The sequence below is a fragment of the Platichthys flesus genome, chromosome 8 (assembly GCF_949316205.1).
Source record: "Platichthys flesus chromosome 8, fPlaFle2.1, whole genome shotgun sequence".
Classification (NCBI taxonomy): domain Eukaryota; kingdom Metazoa; phylum Chordata; class Actinopteri; order Pleuronectiformes; family Pleuronectidae; genus Platichthys; species Platichthys flesus.
This window is the reverse complement of record NC_084952.1, coordinates 20,369,477-20,391,438: the sequence shown is the minus strand read 5'-3', so window position 1 is coordinate 20,391,438 and position 21,962 is coordinate 20,369,477. Positions and strand designations below refer to the sequence as shown.

Here is a 21,962-nt window from a genome sequence, read left to right as displayed (position 1 = left end):
TGCAGAAAAGCAAGGGCAGGGAGAATTGGTGAAGGTGGAAAGAGACAAACAGGCAGTGGAATGGTAGGAGATAGAGAACAATGGAGAAATAATAGATGCAGATAGAGAGATGAAGGTAGAGAGGGTGAGGGGGGGTGAGAGAGAATTGGGAAGACGAAGTGAAGAGGAAATAAAGGAGAGAGCGAGAGGAGGGACTGAAACAGGTATTTTTCTCTCCCTGTCTGACTTCTGCTGAGTGCCTTGGGTGTCAAATCTATCTTACTATACTTAACTAGGACCCTAGGGACTCACACACAGACACAAGCGCGCGCAGACACAGACACACACACATACATACACACAGACACACACCTCCAGAGGGGGTCAGGATGAGAATTGTGGGGTCGTCACTCTTTAACACTATAATCACTTGGATGAGAACAGGAAACTGTGTGTCTGTGAGAGTATGTGTTTGTGTGTGTACAGTGCTCTACTTTTAACCCATAAGCACATTGGCTATAGTTTACAGAATATTCCGCATATGTGTATGAACACATCTGATAGAAGCACAGAAGCACAAACTGTACACTCCCCTCAGGGGGGACATTACGTGTAATAAGATAAGATTAGATACAATACATCTATTATGGCAATGTTTAAACGCATGGCCCTGTATTTGAGAGTGCACATTATTATCCACCAAATAAAAAGAATATAAGACATAAACCCGCAGCAGAATACTGAAGTAGCTATGACCACGTTTAGATTATTCAATGGCTTCACGGTATTTCTTTGTGCCACTGTAAGCGCTCTCTATGCTTCCGATACGTGTTTTCTTCTGATTCTAAATGAAATATGCTCCTCTGTGTTTACTGCTTTTCCTGCTGGCCTGTTCTGAGTGGCTAGCTGGTTGGCATTAGGGCTGAACGCTTTTGCAAAAATATCTCACTGCACTTTGATCTGGGTTATACATTTTTTCAATCAAGCTTCAGTTTAACATTCAAGTTGAAACATGTGAGTATTGCCACATTGATACCATCCAAATATGAACTGCTCTATATCCTAATGATGACAAATGTTTCTTATTTTTCATTTGCATTGGACCGGGAAAAATCTAACGCAGATCAATTATCACAAAAGGGACTGTTAAAGAGATAAGTCCCCTAAAAAAGAAAATGCACTCATTATCTACTCACCACTTTGCCGAAGGGGGGGGGGGGGGGGGGGGGGGTTGGTGAAATGTTTGAGTCCCCTTAACACTTTTGGAGTCTCAGGGGTAAACAGTGTTGCAGCCAAAGTGATCCCTTTATTCAGATTTAATAAACCAACTGAAAAAAACACAACATTCCTCCACTGCTTGTGTGGTGTCATCCAAGTGTCTGCATGTCCCGACATACATATTCGACTTGAAGCGGCGTCATTTACACTGTGTTTTAAGCCTAAAAGTCCTCTAGCGGAAATAGTGATGCTAGCCGAAGTAGCTATGCAAACGTGCATAACTACGTGTGCGGTTTATCAGTGTGAAATGTGTGAATGCGGCTCCAGGGAGGCTATGTGCACCGGTATATTGTTTCTCTAACCACTCTAACTAGCCAGACTACTGCTCTGGCACCTCCTGGCCTGAAGCCTTGAGGCTTATAGAGTCATATTAAGGCTCCTGAACACAACACGACAGACTAAACAAAGCACAAGTTACCCTAATTCAACACAAGTTATCAAAGCTTGATTTCATGTGTGTGTGAGATTAAATTAGGGGTGTGCTCTCACACTGCAGTGACCCAAGGTAATAGGTTGATGCATCTTTTTTGCACACACACACACACACACCTACAGTACATACACCATACACATCCACTTATTGTAACTGACAAAGCAGAAAGAGCTGCCTTCAGCCACCATGATGAGAAAGAAAAGTGGAGGGAAGGAGGCAGACTCAAAGAGCTGACAGGAGAGAGGAGGGATTGAGAGACAATGACAAGCAGAAGGAGCAGCTTTCAGTCTGAGGGCTCTGAAGCTTTCGAGTCACTGCAGGCCGCCAAGATTGTATCTTTATCTTGAGGGAGAAAATCCAGATTTGGGGATTATGATGAGGACTGATATGAGCAACGGCGACACACCCTCCAAGCACTCCATTTGAGGGATGATATCGAACTAATTTTCACAATACAATGTAAAAATTACCCCTAGGATTCACTTAAGAAAAAGTAAAATAAGCTATTTGGTCTCTTACGTCTTGTTGATAACATTTATTAACAAGAAGAAAACACTGTAAAACATTATCACAGAAATCATAGAAACAACTGGTCTTTTGTCTGATACTTAAACGGGAACTCCACCAATTCGGTACATAATATGTTAACCTGTGAAATGTAACATCGTGTGATTTGCTTCTGTGCATCAGGTGCAGGTTTCCAAAGTTCAACAAAGTAGCACTGATGATGTTGTATTTCGTTTAGGACAATTACATTTATTGAACTTGGTTTCTTAAGTTGAGTGAACTTGATCATTTATGAGCTGAACTTGAGCTGAATTAATGACTTGAGTCTTATTCAGTTGAGACACATTCTAACAGCGATGTGACGACGACTTACAATACTGGCAGCTTCTAGTGGCCATTAGATGAATTGCATCCTCGAGCATTGTCAGCATCCCATGCAGATTGATGAGACAGATGGAATATTGGGAGACAATCTATTTTTAACCCCATACTTCAGGTTACTTTGACACAGTGCTTTGGCAGCTCATGTTAATTACTCTCCTAAAAACTAAAAGACGGAGACAAAGTAAAACCTGTGAATCTTCAACAGGCACATTACGCTGGTTTTGAAGAAAGAGGAAGAGTTTGACAGGGAGAAAAGTTTTTGGTCTGCAATTAAATTTCTGAGACACCACCACCCTCACCACTCACATCTAAACATATACTTAAAATTCAACATTCAAATTCTGCACCCTCTTTACTGTGCACTGATAGCAGGAGATGGCAGCAGGTAAAACAGTACTGAAGGGAAATATGTGAGGAAGAGAGATGAAGGGGGGAGTGGTGATATAGGCTGAGAGAGGGGCAGAAAAGAGAAAGAGAAGGAGAGGAACACAAGGGGGGAGGAACGGATGGATGGAGGCAAGGAGATGGAGAGAGGAGCGGAGGTTTTCTCAATGTGTCTCATTACTATTGGAAGTAATGGAGTTTCATTCACTGTCGAGCAAATATTTAGTTACATTTCAGTATTTCTCTCAGATGCAGCTCCACCCCCCCACACTTGCTGTCCCTCCTCTTTCCACCACGCTGTCAGTGCATCTGTGGGTAAGCAGTTCAGCTTGAGAGTAGAGTTGGAGAGACGTCTACTGGTGAAATGTGGTAACATCAGTTAGATTATACTTGATGATTCAAATAACATATAAGCATTGCGAGGGTTCATTTCGAAGATTCTTTTTTTTTTGCTTTGAAAAGTGTATCTCACAGCTAAGTTTTATACTTCAAACAGAAAAGGAAAAAGGAAAGACCAACATTTAAAATTTCAAATCATCAGTGAATGGGATAAATCACAACATACTATACTATATATTGTAAAAATATAAATAAACAAACACGATCAAAGTAGTTTGGCTCATCAAATATGTTCTAATGTTAAATTCAGTGAGAAAGAAGGATTACCAGGCAATCGGAGGCTGATGGTTTCACAGTTGATCTCTGAATCAACTTGGATATGTTGAACATTTTTTGTTATTTGTGTAAAATGTAAACGATTTAAACGTCTGGCAAAATCTGCATTAATTACTAAATTTGTCTGATGCAAATCTATTAAGGGATATACACACAGAGTCAGGCTGATGCACACACCAAGACTGTGGGACCAGGCTGAATGTTACTACACACACTTTTGCACATAAACTGTTGATTCCATTTAGATGTTCAAGATTCTGAAAAATTCTGAGATTCTGAAAAATTAAAAATCTTGAGACATCATCAGTTTTACAACAACCGTAACCATTCTTCTAATTGCCAATCTTCTGACTGTGTGTATGGCAGCTCTGATGCTTTTCACGTGGTATGAGTCTTTACAAATTTAAGTGAAGTGAGGTACATAATATTTGTGAGATATCAATCAATCATATTTTATTTGTATAGCCAATATTCACAAATCACAATTTGTCTCATAGGGCTTCAACGAGGTCTGACATCTTCTGTCATTAACCCTCAACAAGAGAAAGGAAAAACAAAACAAAAAAGCCTTTTAACAGGATAAAAGAACGTAGTGACCTCCAGCCACATGTGGGGGATCCCTCTCCCAGGAAGGACAGAAGTGCAATAGATGCCACGTGTGAAGGAGAACTTTAGCAAGATAAGGTTTCTAGCAGCATTGACAAGAATAAACATTTTGAAGCATAACTAAAGGTTAATGAATTGATGGATTATTGTCAGTAATGGTCGAGTATCTGAGGAGGAATATTGTATATCAAGCAGTCTTGTAGTAATCATAGTCTATCGTCAGCAGCCTCCACCATCAGGATCCACCATTATGATCAGTTGCCACATATAGTCCCCAGTCATTTTACACTACAGCCATCAGGTATAAGATGTTAATGGGAGCTTGTGTTCTCGGCCACTTGTATGATCGATCTGATGGTTCAGACCAGGTGGTGAGGTGAGGCCGTGCTCTCAGGTGGAAACACAGAGCTGCTGACTGCTGCTTCTCAGTCATGATGACACACTGCTTCTGTAGTGTCTGACCTCGGGTCAGTGGGAACACAGTGGGTAACCAATTCTTAGGATAAAAGGCCAAATCATGCACAAAATGATAATAATGTTGTGTTAAAAGCAATTTCACAGCATTGTGTATACGATTAAAACAGTTTTAATTTATATATACGTTCCTCAGCACTTTGCATATCATATTCGATATGTGTTTGTTGTTCAGGTATTAATCATGTTGCTGGGACTTGTTTTCAACATAGGGAAATAAAGCAAGTGTCCACTAGGTAAATGAAGAGATGTTCTAAGGTTAGGTTTAGTCTAGGATAGGGTGAGTAAAGAAGTATTAATGGTTCAGGTTAAAGCAAATTTATAAATGCATTTATGTTGCATTTGGCTTCCCAAACAAACAAGCAGGTCAGAATTAATGTCTCGTTCACACAGTGAAGGTGATGGAACTGCCACTCATTGTCCTCGTCTGAACTCCGGGATTCACCCTGGGTTTAGGAACAATTTAACATGTGGACAGGAGCCACTGGGATCCAATTTGTGATTAGAGCAGTTACATCCTGAACTTAAGTGAAACTTTCCGCACAACATTTTGTAAATACTCCATTACAGGTGAAGGTCCTGGGTGGTTGGTTAAGGTTAGGGAAAGATAATGTCTTGTTTAATACAGAAAAACTTTAGCGTGAGACATAACATGTTTATTTACGTTTAACTAAAGAGCTTTTGTTGCCCAAAGCACATGTGGGGCTCTGGACATGAACCACCTCTTGTGTGACAGTCCTGAACTTTCCTGCCTCAACCTCCTCCTCTAGACTCGACAACCTGTAATAAATATGTTGCTTCATTTATTCAATTAAAGAACAACTGCTGACCTCTGTAAATACAGCTGTCGGGAAATTAAAACTGGTCCAGACATGGCTTCAAACTGATGCTGGTTTAGTTTGTTAGTGGTAATGAACACACACACACATATGCACTCGTCTCTGTAGTTGTGAGGACCGTCATTGACATAATAAATTACCTAGCCCCACACCCTAAACCTTACCATTTCAACTACATGCCTTACCCTAACCTAATTCTAACCCTAGAACCAAGTCGTAACCCTCAAAAAGGCCTATAAATCTGTGAGAAATGTCCTCCTAATGTCAAAATGTCCTCAGAATGACTGTATTAAACCAAAATTGGCCCTCATAACTATAGAAAGACGTGTGCGTCCACATACACTCACACACACTCACACACACACAACTGGAAGAAATGGTGTTTGTGTGGTCGTACCCTGACGCTCTGGTGCATCATGTATGCTGCAGTGTGTGTGTGTGCATGCATGCAGCCATGTGTGACAGGAGGAGATAGTGATAGATCATATTTCCCATGATGTCATTCACCAGCCATGTTCCATTAATCTCCCATACACTCATATTGCCTATGATAGCACAATGAGTCCCTCATAGTGTGAGATTGTGTGTGTGAGCGCACAAACCTGCATGTGTGTGTGTGTGTGTGTGTGTGAGCGCACGTACGTGCATGTGTGTGTGTGGGCTGGTGTGGGTGTGTGTGTGTGTGTGCGTGGGTGTGGGTGTAGGTGTGGGTGTGTGAGCGCACATATGTGCATGTGTGTGTGTGTTTGTGTGTTTTTGTATGTGAGTGTGTGTGTGTTTGACATGCTGCTTTGAGGTCTCTCTCACTCAGGTTTGTAAGTTGGCCAAACACAGGAAGTATTTTGTCAACTTTCATTCTGCAGTTGCACAAGTGCTCTGTGGGCTTCTGTCAGTTCTTATAAATAAGCTGAACTTCTGTTTATATTCAGTGTCAATCACCAAAATGCAGTTTGTGTGGCTTTGAGCTCCAGTAAACACATATTTCATCTTTATAAAACATTGGTAAAGTGCACTTTACATCAATGATGTACATCAATGTTGTAAAGCGCACTCCTCCAATGGGAGAGCATGGCCTAGGGGATAGAGCGGGTGTTCTGCAAAAATAATGTGGCTGGTTTGAATCCCACTCTTTCCCATCTGCATGCCTAAGTGTCCTTGGCAAGATACTGAACCCCTAAAATGGCCCCTTTTAGGTGTTCTTAAAAAAAAAAATGTAAGTCGCTTTGGACAAAAGCGTCAGCTAAATGACATGTAATGTAATGATTACATTTGTGCAGACTCCTCTTCACTGCAGCACATCTTAGCAACCTGTAGGTCAGTGGCATGGTTTGAAGCCATGACTGTGTACAGTGTCCTTGTACATCTGCTCACCTCTATTGAATAGTGAAGGAAAGCAGCCATATGCATTGCTCTTTATTGGCTGTGACAGAGTTTCTTCCATACACAATGCACAATAGCCTTAGCCAAGCCTTGGCCTCTTCTCCCAATAGAGGATACATTTTTATGTGTGATTTTTGAGTGCAGCTAGAAAGTCTCATTGCTGCCTCTCCTGTCAAGTGAAGGCCTCACAGTAAGAAAGAGGAAACAACACATCATGCCTCTAAGCTGAAATGTCCTCTGATATCCCCATTGGAGGCGCATTCACCTTCTCACGGACACACTGGAAAACCGCACACACTCTCACCCAAGGGCATGTGTGGGTTACGCTACGTCCACTAGCTTTGCTTTCTTCCAGTTGTCGACTTAAAACACGTTTTAAATGACCTAGTTTTGAACCGAGTATGAATGTCGGGGCTTGCGGAAACTTGGATGACACCACACAAACAAGTTATTTTTTCAGTGAACTATCCCTTAAAGTTTGCAGAGCTTTTTGCTATTTTATTTGCAGCAGAAACAAAGCACTTAAAACACCCTAATCCCCCAGGTACAGCCAGAGAGCAGGATCTGTGCATATGAAATACACCCCCACACTTCTAGTGATTGATAAGGTTAGAGCCTGCCCAGTCACTGTTTATTGAGAAAATCCTGCATAGTGAACCTTTAACCTTTAACTTAACTTTATCACCACCGGTCCACAGAGAACTGTTGCATGAGCACATGAATAAACACAGAATTATAATTAAGCTGTTATTCAGTCACCTCTTGACATCCAGCGGGTTTTGTGGTTTCACTGAAGTTAATCAGTGTATCTCATGTGTAACGCATCTCATTTGTCTGCTCTGTGTGTGTGTGTGTGTGTGTGTGTGTGTGTGTGTGTGTGTGAGAGACACAGAGAGAGAGAGATTTAGGCCGTATCCCATTTCACCCCTTTGAGCTGCATTTTATATGGAAAAAGTGCTGTATAGAATGTGTCATTATTATTATTATAATTGTTGTTATTATAAATGGGGTTTGATTTATTTCCGATGAAAATTCATATTTTCATATTTTCAGTTTTTCAGATTTTCAGATTTAGAGTTGTCTTCTTCTTCTCCTCCCCTTACTGTTTCTCTCTGACTGGACTGTAGATATGTATCGCCTGGAGTTGGCTGGTGGTCTCGGGGTCATATTGCTGCTGCTCGGGGTCCTGACTGCGCTTTATAAGTGTTACAACCTGGAGATCATGCTCTGCTACAGGAGACACTTTGGCAGTGATGAAACTGAGGATGGTAAGACTTGTTCGGTGTCTCACTGCAGCACACAACGCTCACACTCGACGAGTGAGTGTGTGACTTGGACTGAACAGAGAAATGAGTGAAATGTCATTGTGAAGTTATTATAGAATCAAGTTGATGAACACAACAACGATTACGCGTTCATTTAGACCACGCTGATGTCAAAGGGAGCTACTGATGGAAAACAAGCACAGAGATAAATCAGCACTAGGTTTTTTATTTCAGTTGATTGGGTGATTATCTTTGTATCCATTGAAAAACAATGATGAGCTTTATTTGTATAGCCCCCTTTGAAAAGTAAAATTAACAAATCAATAGGAGCAGATGAGTCATGGCTACATAAAACAATCGCAGAGAGAAAATTAAACAGACGTGAGGTTTTAGTGATGCAAAGTATTGATTTTTCAAGATCTACGTCAGTCGGACTTCATCGCAGGGTGTCTCCGAGCTACATGTCCCGCAGACAAGATGTTGACATGATCAGAAAGTGTCCTTGTTGAGCAAGTCAAGAAATGACATATCACACACGTATCACTAGAATCATTACATGTGAGGTAACAGTGCAGTTTTCAATGTATAGTTGAAACAAAAATAAAATGTGCTCTGTGTTTCGAGCCCAATGATTTCATGCTTCCATCAGCTGTTGGCGAGGTCAAAGATATGAGTGGGCTTTAGAGGTGATCACACGAGAAGATATTTCTGAGATGAAGACATAACCAGTGATGCGATGCAGGTGCTTCACATGAGTGATAAAGGGATTTTCAAAGAAAGAATCATGTGTTGTTCTCCTGCTGCCTCTCTTCACAGATAATAAAGAGTATGATGGCTACCTGTCCTACACTAAAGTGGACCTGGACTGTCTGGGCAGGTGAGTTATCTCAGTGTGCACGTGAACCTCTTAAGCTAAGTTGTTGGTGTGTTTTTTCATTCTGGCTCAGTGACTGCAGCACAGGAGAAGGACTTGATCATGTGCCGGACATCTACACATCCTGCTCTTTACCTGACCAGCTGATTTCCAATATTAATGTGTTAGTATAGATTTTCTAAGAGAAATGACCACATTACACTAATCCTTACCGCCCCTCACCTGGGACTGGTAGAATTGATTTAACAATTTTACTGCTTGTTTTTAAAGCCTTGTACAATGCTCCCACTTGTGTGTTTGATCTGCTAACCCCCTACGAGCCTGATCACAGCCTGAGATCCTCCTGTGAGACTCACTGCTCCAAAACCACAACTGTGGCTGCTCACTTCCCTCTGGCTTAATGCAGCAAAATGTGGGCATGAAAGGACTTGGCTGAAATATAGCCTACGACTCGGGTTCCCTTTCATTCTTACCAAAGCACTATTCAAAAGAATCAGATCATTTGTAAACGTCACATCACAACTCATTAGAGTAGTAGAATAAAAGCATCTCACAAAATGCTTCACAGTATAATTCGGCTTTGTGGGACGCCTTGTGGTGAAGCAAGGTCATGATTACAAAAGCAGTGAATGACTTAATAATGTCCATCATATGCATCCATTCATATTGAACCCATTCGATGCATTAACACCAGTGAATAACAGATGTTTTTGCATTGGAATGTGGAGCCATGTTTGTCATTGTCTTTGTCTCCTACAGGACGTGCAGCGATGAGGAAACGTTCGCTTTGGAGATCCTGCCAGATGTTTTGGAGAAACATTACGGCTACAAGCTGTTTATACCAGACAGAGATCTAATACCCAGCAGTAGTAAGTATCCATCTATACATCCATCTACCTACCCCCACAAGCACACACTCACACACACACACACAAAAACACAAAAACACACACACACTCACTTTTCACTCCTCTCTCTAGGGGCCACTGTAGCTCCCAATACCCGGAATTCATCTCTCTGTCAGAAGAAATAAGAATGATTGTGGTTCTTCATTATAACACACTCACAAACAGACACACATTTGTGTCTGTTCTCATCTGTAACATATGCACTCGAACCACAAACACACACTGATACTGTCGTCGCCAGGCACTAAAGTGGACCCCGCCTCCGGCGATTGGACAAACGTGTTTGTTGATCCAGGATTTGAGAAGGAATAATTAGACACTTATACATGAAGTTCTGGAAATTGAACATTTATTGTAAAACAATGAAATACATACAGAGAATCTCAGGGGTTCTGCCGGACACGTCACCAGGATCTCTGGATCATGTCGAGAAGAAGCCCTGTTTCTTCCTAAGTCCACAGTATATAGGCGGTGGTCTAGTGGCAGAAACTTGGACTATGGGCAGAGAAGGTCTAGTGCTCCTGAGCAAGGCACCTAACTCCCCCAACATCTGCTCCCCGAGCGCTGTACATGGTCGCTCACTGCTCTGTGTGTCCTGCACCAGATGGGTCAAAAGCAGAGATTAAATTTCCCTACCTGCATGAGTGTGTCTGTGCATGTGTTTGGGACTAATAAATGCATCTTAATCTTAATCTTAATAAGACACCTGGGAGCGGAACAGAAGAGGTCCTTTTACATTGAGGAAATTCAGTTATTGGCCAAATGTATGCTGCTTCCTTAATGTTGTGCATCTTGGTGCACATCAGTTTCTCAGAATTTGTATTTCACTATCATATTGACACTCAGATTGACACCTGCTCATGTGCCTGGTTATCGGTCAGTTGCTTATGGCTGGTTTCCTGTTTTTTCTCTTTCTGTGTTCTTACCTGGGCCTGACCCTGCGTCTGAGTCAAAAAGATAGACATCATTAAAAAAAAAAGAACAGCTGTAGTGTAAGCTTATTATGAGTATTGTCTGGGTATCAAGTTCCTGTTTCCACCTCTCTGGCTCACAGTTGGTTTGAGGAACCAAGTTTCACAAACATGCTGTTTCAGTTACACAGGTTACAGTGACAGTTCATACGTTGTATTATGCATTATTAATTATATAGACTATGCAGCTAATATTTTTTCACAGGATATAGGTAAAATATAGTCACAAGATACAGAGAAGCATAGATATCTCAACAATACCCAACAAAAAACAATGTTGCTGTGCCTTACACACATTTTCTCACTTTTGCACATTTTCAGTACACATTAGATTTGCAATAATATTATAATATAATATTTGATTCGATTTTACCTCTGACATTTCATCATAGAGACTCACCCACTGACAATTATCAGAGAACCTCCTTAAAACACACTCCACAACCTAAATCAAAATCTCATTGGTAACTGAGCTAAGAGTCTTTCTCACCATCATGTTTTGTGGTTGGTTTCAAGAATGGTTGAGTAAATGGTCTAATGTTATTGTCTTTGACAAAACCCCATTTCTCAAAAGCCTCAGACTTTCCTGAGCCAAATGTCACAGCTCGGCAGCAGAGGAATCAAAGGGGCAGGACAGAGATGACTGATAAGTGAAGAAGTCGGTAGACCTCACGGATTACAAATAGAAAATTGAGAAACTTCTTTAGAAAGAGACAGTGAGTTGCATGAATGTTGATAAAACCAAACCAAAAAACTATATATTTGCCCTGCTCGTAGTTAGTAGTAGTATATTTGTTTGATTTCTTAAATTGCAAAGGCTTAGGCTTATAATAATAAATGTTACAGTTGTTGGCTATTTGTTTAAGGATTTGGAATTCTAACCACAGAAAGAAGCTTTTTTATTTTCACAAAGACCAGACAAAAGAAAATCCATCCCAAATTATTCTCTGCATGTGTAATAATATGTTAATATACCTGCTTTAAATAAAACCAGGGTAAACATATCAATAATCTGTGAGGTGCCAAGTTACCTATAAAACTAATGAAAGAAATAAATTATTGAGCCATTATCCGCCGTGTATTAACATTTTGTTGACAAAATGTTTTTCATCTTGTCCTCAAAACGTCAGGAGAATAATTTTGAAGCTACATATGTAGTTTTATAATGTGGCTAGAAAGCAAGAAACTAATGTGTGTTTTCTGCATTATTTAACATTTGCCCTAAAATACATAAATAAATTGACTTAAGTAAGGTTCCTAATGAATCAGCACACGCTCTATAGTCTGCCCTCAGCCAGAATGATGGCTTCTTTAAACACACACACACACACACACACACGGTGCATGCAGAGAAATGATGGTGAAGTCACATGTCTTCCGAAATTGAGGCTTCTTCTAAGTGCCCCAAAAACCTCTGTATATACAAATGTCCACTCTGCATACCAACACACACACACACACACACACACACACACACACACACACACACACACACGCACACACACGCACACACACACATACTTTGTCTGTTCTGCGTGTGAACTAAAGGTTACGTGTGGAGAACAGACTCAGCAGGGTGCCTCTTCATTGCTCACCAAAGCCATTGACAGAGCAACATGGTGACGCGACCCGAAAATACACCATTCAATTATCCACTCCATTAGCCTGCCGGAATGAACGAGAGGGCGAGAAACAAACAACAGGAAGAGAAAGAGGCGGCTGACAAGATCACTGGTTTTTGTTGTTTTATGTTAATTAATTTGCCTGGTCCTTGGAAAAATGAAGAGCGGGAGGAGGAAAGGATGGGAGGGAGAGAGGGAGAAGATGCAGTGAGAAAAAGAAAAGCAAGAATAAGACTGGGACTGAATGTGGGGATGTTTTGGACTATTTGTGCCTCTCAGATTGAGCGTGAAATGGCAATTTGCTGTCAGAGAGTCCCTGTCATTAATTTAGTTAGCAAGTGAAGAGATGGTGAAGGCGGCGGGGAGAGACACAACACAGGGAGGCGATCGGTTGTTCACAGAACACACAGATCTTTTCAGTAAATCCAAATTTTAAGAAATAATGAGCATTTTCAGTTATGCACGGTGTAGAAAACATCCAGCGTGTCACCAATAATTAAATGGAAAGGTGACAACTTGCACCCGGCGTGAAATGAAGCACCAGCACCGCAGGGAGGATCAGCGGGACCGTTCTGCAAGCCATGCAGTGGACTCCATTGGCTCCTTATTGATACATATTTGTATTGACACATAAAGTAGCTCCACCTCAGATCCCCCTCACTTTCCGCATCTCATCACCTGCCCTCCTTGAGTTCTCGGTGAAAGCTAAAGTTGGTGTATCAGCACAACGCTCCATGCCCCCCCCCCCCCCCCCCCCCCCCATCTTCAAGAGTGACTTCACTGTGCTGGGTCAGAGTCAAAAATCTTGCACAAGCATTTCTGTCACACTTCCACACACTCCTGTCAATCTCCCCTGTCATTTGTGGACAAAATGACTTGAAGGATGCAGCCAGCACGAATCAGGCAGATACTATATTCAGAGATTGAACTGTTTGCTAATGTCCAATCATATTCCACTTTTTCCTGCATTTTCTTTTTTAAGCTGTTTAAGCTTTTACCCCAAACCTATATTTTCTGTCTTTCATATTCATTTGTCATATTTGAGTCACAAAATACATTAACATACAGCAACAACACTAAGTTTGTCTTATTTACAAGATGTAATGAACCAATCAACTGTGTGCTAACACTTCAGGATGCTATACCTTCCACTGCACCCATCTATTGCTCAGCAAGAAACATTCCTCCCTCTATAAACAGTTTTACATCTTCGTTAGGACAATTTAGCTCCGATGCTAAACTGGGTTTAACACATTCTGGCTCTGGCTCCATGGGTTAGACACACCTTGAATATCATCTCTCCAGTGCACATTTTTTCTCAAGATCATATTAAGATTATATGATGAAAATAAAACAAAATAATGGCAAGTTCAATTTCCATAGATTCTTGTTGGAACAGTTTTATTTAAAACTTATGTTTATATCTAACAATTAAAGAGCAGGACAGCAAACATATTTTGTCTTCAATGTTTTTTATCTAAATTTTTAATGATTAACTTAGGCCATATATACGATCAGTGTATGTTTTTATTATAAGCGTATATAATGCTTCCTGCTGTCACCACAGGACAGATTGCAAGGGGATATGGTGAAGTATGGATCAGGAAAGAACCGATTGAACTCTGGACTGGCTCTAGATCAGGGGGAGTGCCCAGGAATTTGACATTGTGAAATAGGGCATTTTTCATAGTTTTCCTTAATTTCTCAAAGATTCATTCATAGATTTTGATATTTAAGACTTTGTTCACGTTGGTACAGATCCAAATGAAAATCTGGACGTAGTGAATTTAAACATTGTTTCATTAGGGGCCTGTTGGGTCTTAGTGTGGTTATGAACTCCACTGAGGGCAATTCTTGTTTGTATAAGCTACATAAACCAAGTGTAAGGGATACAAGGACGTGCCAACGGTTTCTGTTGTTTGTTTCAAAGTTATGTTTCTGTTCTGTTCATAGTACATAGACTATGTCCTTATCTTCCATTGTTTCACCCTAGTAAATGTGTAAGGACAGGGATATTCAATGCAGGAGAGTGTGCACATGCAGCAGTTGTACATTGTTTATGTGCAAGTTAACAAGGGCCGGTGGACTATCCTCATGAGAACGTCCTGCATGTGTGGTGCAAGACTCAGCGTCCGCTCACAAGTGACCCAGTTAATGCTCGTTCTTAACCTCACTCTAAATAACAATTCTTCTCTCTTTTCACTCCATCCTTTCCTCTATATCTCTTTCCCCCAGCCTACATTGAGGACCTGGCTCGCAGCGTGGAGCAGAGCAGACGCCTCATCATCGTTTTGACTCCAGAGTTTGTCGCCAAACGAGGGTGGAGTATCTTCCAGATAGAGACACGCCTCCACTCTATGCTGGTTACCGGGGAGATCAAGGTGTGGATAACAAATTAAACAGAAAGCCAATCCGAGAGAGGCAGTGTGTAATCAGCTTTTCTAATTTAATTGCACACACACAACTCAAGAAAGGTTTGACGTACCTTGAACCATGAGACCGGTCTGAGGGGTTGTTCTGCTCGGACACGGACATATTCTCTCTCTCTTCTCAAACACCTCTACATCTCTGCCTGTGTTTGTGCAGGTGATCATGATAGAGTGTGCCGACCTGAAGAATGTCATCAACTACCAGGAGGTTGAAGCACTTAAGCATACCATCAAGGTACAGAGATAAAGGGAAGTCGAGGGTGTCATGAAACACCAGTTCAAAAGAAAATCTCCTCACCTCTATTCTTCTTCTTGATTCTGCAGGTTTTATCCATCATCAAGTGGAGGGGTCCTAAAAGCAATGAGCTCTCCTCTAAGTTTTGGAAACAGGTGGTCTACGAAATGCCTGCTAAACGCAGAGAGACTTTGTCCAGACGCCAGGTACTTACTCCTATTAACAAATGGCTTAAGTCAATTCCGATTCCTTGTTTTATATTTTCATGTATTATGAACACAATTGGGCCAGAACAGTGGTGCGCCTTGTGTCTGTGAGGCTTTTCTATTTTTGCAGAATGGGGTTAGATTAATTGGAGAATCTAAATTGACCATAGGCAGAATGTCAGTGTGAATGGTTCTGTGTGTCTGTATGTTGATCTTGTGTTACCCTGGCAACCTGTCCAGGATGTTTGGCTCCAGCTACTCCCATGACCCTGTATAGGTAATACATGGATGGATGTACACAATGGCATTTGAGCAAAACCACAAAACTGGACATAAGCAACGAAAATAAAAACTAGAGCAGAATTGGACAGGGGGCTTTTTTACTCTTTTCTAAAGCCAACTGGGACTGTGAGAATAAAATAGGTTTGGACACACACATGTATCCATGTAGTGGAATCCTTTACCTGCTACTCACAGACCATATATATAATTTATACATTATACATATGGCAAGGCCAGGAGCTCGGGAAAAACACTGTGGATTTAGCATATTTACTTACGCTCCCTTGGGTTGCACACATTCACAAACAGATGGCCTTTGAAATGCCCAATGAGCTAATATATTAAAATTGGAATCATAACAGAAAAAAAACATGTCCGTTCTTACCATGTGTTATCACCTTAGGGTGTATATGGCCTGATTAGCAAAGAGATGTTCACCTGCTGCTCGGTACTGGAGAGAAATCATAACCACTACAGAGTGAGCCGTGAAGAGGATCCAACCTTTATGTCCTGTAGTGCTGTAGCAATAGATGTTGTAGAACTGGGACAGTGATAATGAGAGTACACGTTAAAAGTGCAAAAGTATTTTGGGTATTAATACACCAGTTCTCTCTTAGCTTGCTATTTACCTTTTTTTTTTGTTTAACAATCTCAGCATGTGTTTGTTATTTATATTTAGTGAAGCACAGTTAAATGTCAGGATAGTACTCGTTTCTAAAAGAAGAGAAGAGAAGCCAGTGTAACAGTTTTATATTTTCAAAGTGTGGCCTGCTATCTGGATTACCAACCCTAACTTTAAACTTTGGAACATTAACTTTTCTATTCTGGTTTGTTTATGAGAAAAATCCTTTTCAAACTTAAACAATGTTAAAAAACACCCACATGAAACAACCCTGATATCCCGGTCCGTGTGAGTGTAAGTGGACAGACACTTACATATACCCATATGATAGTCTGCACTTATTCATGCATGGAAAGTCTTCTATACCACATCGAAGACAAGGAGAAGGGAAGTTCCCCTTCAGCTTATGGGCCAAGGAACACACTTCCTTACTCCCTAAGAAATTGCACAAGAGCTGTGAAGATTCAGGCGATCCATCATGCTCAGCAACAGTCAATGAATGTCTATCATTGTGTTGCATTGTGTTATCTTTGTGTATCAGTGTGTTTCGACCCTCACCCTCATAGACTGCCTGAATCCCATTGGACCTTTGTTTACCTGTCTTGTTGGAATAATGGACCGTGTCAGAGACGACATGAACCAAATACATAAACTCGACCAAGAAAAGTTTAGCACAAGGGTTCAGAGAAAATGACACCGAGTATGAATATGGTTTTTTACCTTTTTTAAATGTTTTAAAATTGTGCTTTAATCAGCTCCTGAGGTTTTACCATCACTGAGATGAGGTGTGCCAGGAGACTAATGGGAAATGTTTCAAGAAATACACTTTTTATCTGTGGATTAATACACATCTGTTGCTCTTGTAGTATCTGCAGCTGTAGAATACTGCATGAGATGCTCTATTAAGTGTGTCTATATGTGTTTGTCTATATTCGTTAAATTAAGGATCATGTCAACCAACACAATTGAATTGTGCTTCCTAACAGGTGATGGACGCTGGTGAACAGGGCCTCTTCGGTGACCTACAGACCACCGTCTCCACGATTGCCATGACAACCACCTCTGCCTCCCTGGTGCCCCCTAACGAAAGTCGCCACGGACATCATCAGGTCGGCTGTTTCACCTCAAACTACTGTAAAGGATAAGAGGCTGCATGTTTCTGAAACCAGTGATTTCAGCTAGTGATGATGGGCAATCATTTATAAATATAAACATTTCCTTCCATTCCAACTTAACATGTAAATGCAAATAGCAAAATCACACAGACAGATGCTGGGTTTTATGGATCATTTTATTAAGATTCTACTACTCAAACAGTAAATACTGCATGTCATTTGAAATTGAACAAAATGACATTTGTGATGTTTGTTTTTAACATGCTTCCTGTTGGGCAGTCGTGGAGTGATTGGCCTACACCTGTGATTAAGGATCTAACCAGACTGCTGAATTTGAATTGAATTCATTGAAATAGACAGGTTTAAAAGGGCTTGCACATCAACATAAGCACGAAATTGCAAATAATTCAGAGCAAAATTTCTGACGCGCCTTTCTTTTCACATTAAGCCTGATGCAATATGCGAATGAATTATACAAATTTTAAAGAAAACACCTCAGATTAAGAAAATCAACATAAAGCGATGATGATCTGGTCCTTTTACTCAATCAGAAGAAAACTGTTGGCGCATTTCATGGTTTAGGAACTTCAACTGTACCACAGCCACATCAGGATGTATTTCAGGGCAGTTTTAAGAACTCCTGCAAACGCTGAGACCAAGATCCCATGTTTTCCTCCAGTATTTGAATATTTAAAATAAGTCAGTATCAATATCAGATCCTCTTGAAGTCAAAAATAACTGTGAGTAAAGTCAAAAGGCAAATTCATCAAATAGATGCAACTAAACCATATATGAGAATAGATAGGTCTTCTCTAACGAAAACATGTTTTTATGTCCATTACTATTGCGTGATAAAATGTGTGTAGTCTGCAAAGGCCTTCGAAATGAAAAAAAGTTGGCAAATGAACTGCTGTGGAAAGATTCCAACCTAGTGTAACGGGCTATAATGTTTATCTAAAAATCGTTAAACTAGATAAATATTTTTGGAACTGTACCGTCTTCTCCAAAGCGGGAAGTAAATACATTGTTAATAAGTAATGAGTTTTTCACTTTTAAGAAAATATGGCAGCTAAGCATATAGTTGATGCACACAACAAAATGTGACAGGAAGCCCCCCCCCCCATACATTACATGTCATTTGTCTGACGCTTTTGTCCAAAGCGACTTACAATTAGCACACTCAACATTTATGAGGGGCCATTTTAGGGGTTCAGTATCTTGCCAAGGACACTTTGGCATGCCGATGGGAGAGAGTGAGGTTTGAACCGGCAACCTTCTTGATGGAGAACCACCACTTTAACCACTCGGCCACACCTACTAACACAACCTACACCTGCTTTACTATTTACCGCTTTATGATGGAATTTCTGCAGGCGGGTGGCATGTCATTAAAGAGTCATTGTAAACAATAGTGCTTTAAAGTGCTTTGGTCTAACAACATGTGACCTAGTCTGGACCAGTAAAGGGCCTCTGTCAATAAGTAAGTGTTGGTTTATGTATGAGAGAGGGTTGGCTGCACAGGCAATAGACCGGTTGAACCACATTCTAGGCCCATGAGACCACAGCTCACACTGCAGCTAAACCTGCTGCATGGACGTTATTACATTTTAGAAGTCCGGAACCTAAGAGGAGTTTTCTCTTTCTTCAGACCAGTTCTTACAAAGAAAAGGGGCTTAATTTATTGTTTATGAATGAGAGTTCCACAGTTATGTCTGGAACCAGTACAAGCTAAGCTGAAGTTGAATTCCCTCTTGGATAACATTGTACTTTAGCCATTAATTTTTTTGTTTTTAACCACAGGTTGCCTTGGCGACAGAGATCCCGGACTACAACCAGATGACCTTGCCACTTGGAGGGGGTCACACAGCTACGTCAGCCCAAATGAGGCATTTCTGTCGCAGTTATGAGTTCCAGCTTCCCCCACCGCCATCCTCCATGTCCCCTCCTCTCCCACCTCCCTCCACCGTGCAGTTCTCCACTCTGGGACCCGGGGGGCGCCACGTCTATTGCAACATCCCTATGACACTACTGAATGGACAGGTTTGGAGAAAATAAAGTACAACTTTTATTGTGTGTTTTTTTTTGTTTTTATTTAGTTTTTTGCATCCAACATTTGCACAGTTACACCTTTTTTGTTGTTTGTGTGCACGTACAGATGAGTTGAAACCCATTGAAAATGAAACCCCTCTTTTCTCCCCAGGGGTTCAGAGCAGCTCACTGGGGAACAAGAGGTCTGTTTGGATAAAAGAAAATGTAGAAAGAAAACCTCAAATGTTTATTTATTCTAACAGACTGGGAAATAGTTGCCATATAGCCGTTTATTTGTCCTTTATGAGGCATGGTGAAATACAATGCATGCATGACTGTATATAATATAGAATGCAGCATGTTTTTCTTTTTCTTTATTTGTGTATTTTGTCTTAGACTTGTGATTTGGGCAGAGTCCTGTTGATCACTGTTGTGTTGTGTGTTTCCCAGGTATCTCAGAGCAGTACGCTTGGGAAAAAGCCAGAGCTCCACCTGAACAGCACCTTTGTACCTCTCACCAGCAGAGAACTAAGCTCTGACATCTGGTAGACGTGCTCACCTGGTACTGGATACGGACTGCTTTACAGACTGCTTTTTCACTGGCTTTTGGACTTTAGCAGACTGGTTGTTCGGCTTGTTTTTATTGTTTTTTTTGAACTTTGTACAGGCTTGCTGTCAGGAGAGACTGGGTGTGGACTGCTTGCGAACTCGGTTTGGGCCATTGCATCCCACACTGTGAACGAAGGACTTCTTAAAGACTGCAAAAAGGCTCAGATTCACAGTGGATGGGTGCGATGGCTGGAGGTTTTCTCACAAACAGATGGATTCAGATTGTAAAACCTATACAAACATTGCAAACTGGATTTGGACCTACCAACTGATACACAGACGCAAACTGGTTTGTAAGATGTGTTTCCACGACCATTTGATAAAAAAGGAATGAATAATATTATAGTACATGCCTGGTCCAATGGATTTTACAGCAGTTTATAGACAGAGATGAACATGTATTTATAATGAACTGGAAGAGTCAATGAAAAGTTCCAGGATACTAAAACGATGAAGATGAATCCACAGTTGATAGAACTGTGTCTGTCAAACAAGCTGCCGCATTGGACCTCGGACCCCAAATATCTCGCGATCGCAGTCTGCTTGCACACCAGCTGTGCTAAACTCCAGTTGACTGAGGAGCAAAACGTAGCGTGAATGCCAGTCAACCTTCTACCGACCGAGGTCTCCGAATATCGATCTACCCTTTGATAAGGTGGCTTGTCAGGAAACAAGGCCGATTTCAAGCAATGATTTTGGAATACCAGTCCACCTTAAAACAACAAGTCAACCTCTTGAAAACAACTCCTTACTGGTTGGCGAGCTAGCTACCAACTTGGTTTCGCTCTGAGAACCTCAAATGGTTGACAGGAGGACATTCCAGCAAAGTGATGCATAAAGCAATGGCTAAAGCTTGTTTCTCAGAGTTAGCTGGATTTAGCTGGGGTTCACTGAGAAAGCAGTGAGCTGAATTGGAAGCTAGCTGGTTGAATAACAAAGCTGATGGAGGCTGCATCCTCTTGAACTAGGAGGAAGAAAACCGCCAGCTCATCAACTTGTAACCACCTTGTAACAACTAGTCCTTTTTGTCAAGAGGCATCCAAGAGATGAACTACCAACTTGACCACTGAGCTAAAAACATTATGGACTTGGCTTTTTCTATTTGCATGACCACCCGTTTAGATAAAAAATAATCAAATAAACATAGATACAAGAGTTGATGACACACTCGTCATTGGAGAAGAATAAGCGTCTTATGTTGATACGGTATATGTTTTCTGTCCGGCCATGAAGTAATGATAATAGCTGATAAATGGAAAAAAGGAGGTGTCCCTCTAAAAACACTTTTAATATTTATTTTGTTTTGTCTCATTTAAAAGGTTTGTCCTTTGAGAAGGTTGGTGGGGACTTTTACCAGACTCTGTTTTTAATATTTGTTTGTTATAATAATCTCTGTACAGCTTCCATAACTTAAGCATAGACTCATACATGACAGTGATTTGTTCCCTACATTTTGTTAACACCCACGTTAAGTGTGTGCGTGTGACCCAGAGCCTCTTTTGCTTAAATTCTTTCCATCTTTTTGTGAATGGATGGATGGATGGGTGGATGGATGCATTGATGGATGAAAGGATGGATGGAAAATCAAGATGACAACTGGTCACCCAAAGGGTCCGCGTAAAAAGCCAGACTCAGAGCTGAAGCAAAACACATTCTTCTTTGTGAGCTTTAAGAAAATACAAGTTTATTACCATAATATTTAAGCAAACTGAATGATGTTTGGAATTTACAAAAAGGTACTGTCACTGTCTTATTAGAACCAATGAATTCTGAATATTTGATTCATTCTTTGAGTTGTTATATTCAATGGCAATATACAGTATAGTGGTTGTCTTTTGATTTCTGCTGATTTCTTTG

General features: G+C 40.8%; 1 protein-coding gene across 1 annotated transcript in view; it reads left to right on the top strand.

Annotated features, from left to right (window-relative positions):
• Nucleotides 1–21,883, top strand: part of il1rapl2 (interleukin 1 receptor accessory protein-like 2) — a 305,540-nt gene extending 283,657 nt beyond the window's left edge. The window contains exons 9-18 of the mRNA XM_062394184.1: nucleotides 8,067–8,207; nucleotides 9,021–9,081; nucleotides 9,838–9,947; nucleotides 14,815–14,960; nucleotides 15,166–15,243; nucleotides 15,333–15,449; nucleotides 17,340–17,462; nucleotides 19,269–19,508; nucleotides 19,947–20,058; nucleotides 20,164–21,883. Of these exons, the coding sequence (XP_062250168.1) occupies nucleotides 8,067–8,207; nucleotides 9,021–9,081; nucleotides 9,838–9,947; nucleotides 14,815–14,960; nucleotides 15,166–15,243; nucleotides 15,333–15,449; nucleotides 17,340–17,462; nucleotides 19,269–19,508; nucleotides 19,947–20,045 (1,115 nt within the window). The 3' untranslated portion in view covers nucleotides 20,046–20,058; nucleotides 20,164–21,883. The remainder of the gene's footprint in view (nucleotides 1–8,066; nucleotides 8,208–9,020; nucleotides 9,082–9,837; nucleotides 9,948–14,814; nucleotides 14,961–15,165; nucleotides 15,244–15,332; nucleotides 15,450–17,339; nucleotides 17,463–19,268; nucleotides 19,509–19,946; nucleotides 20,059–20,163) is intronic.
• Nucleotides 21,884–21,962: the final 79 nt, after the last annotated feature.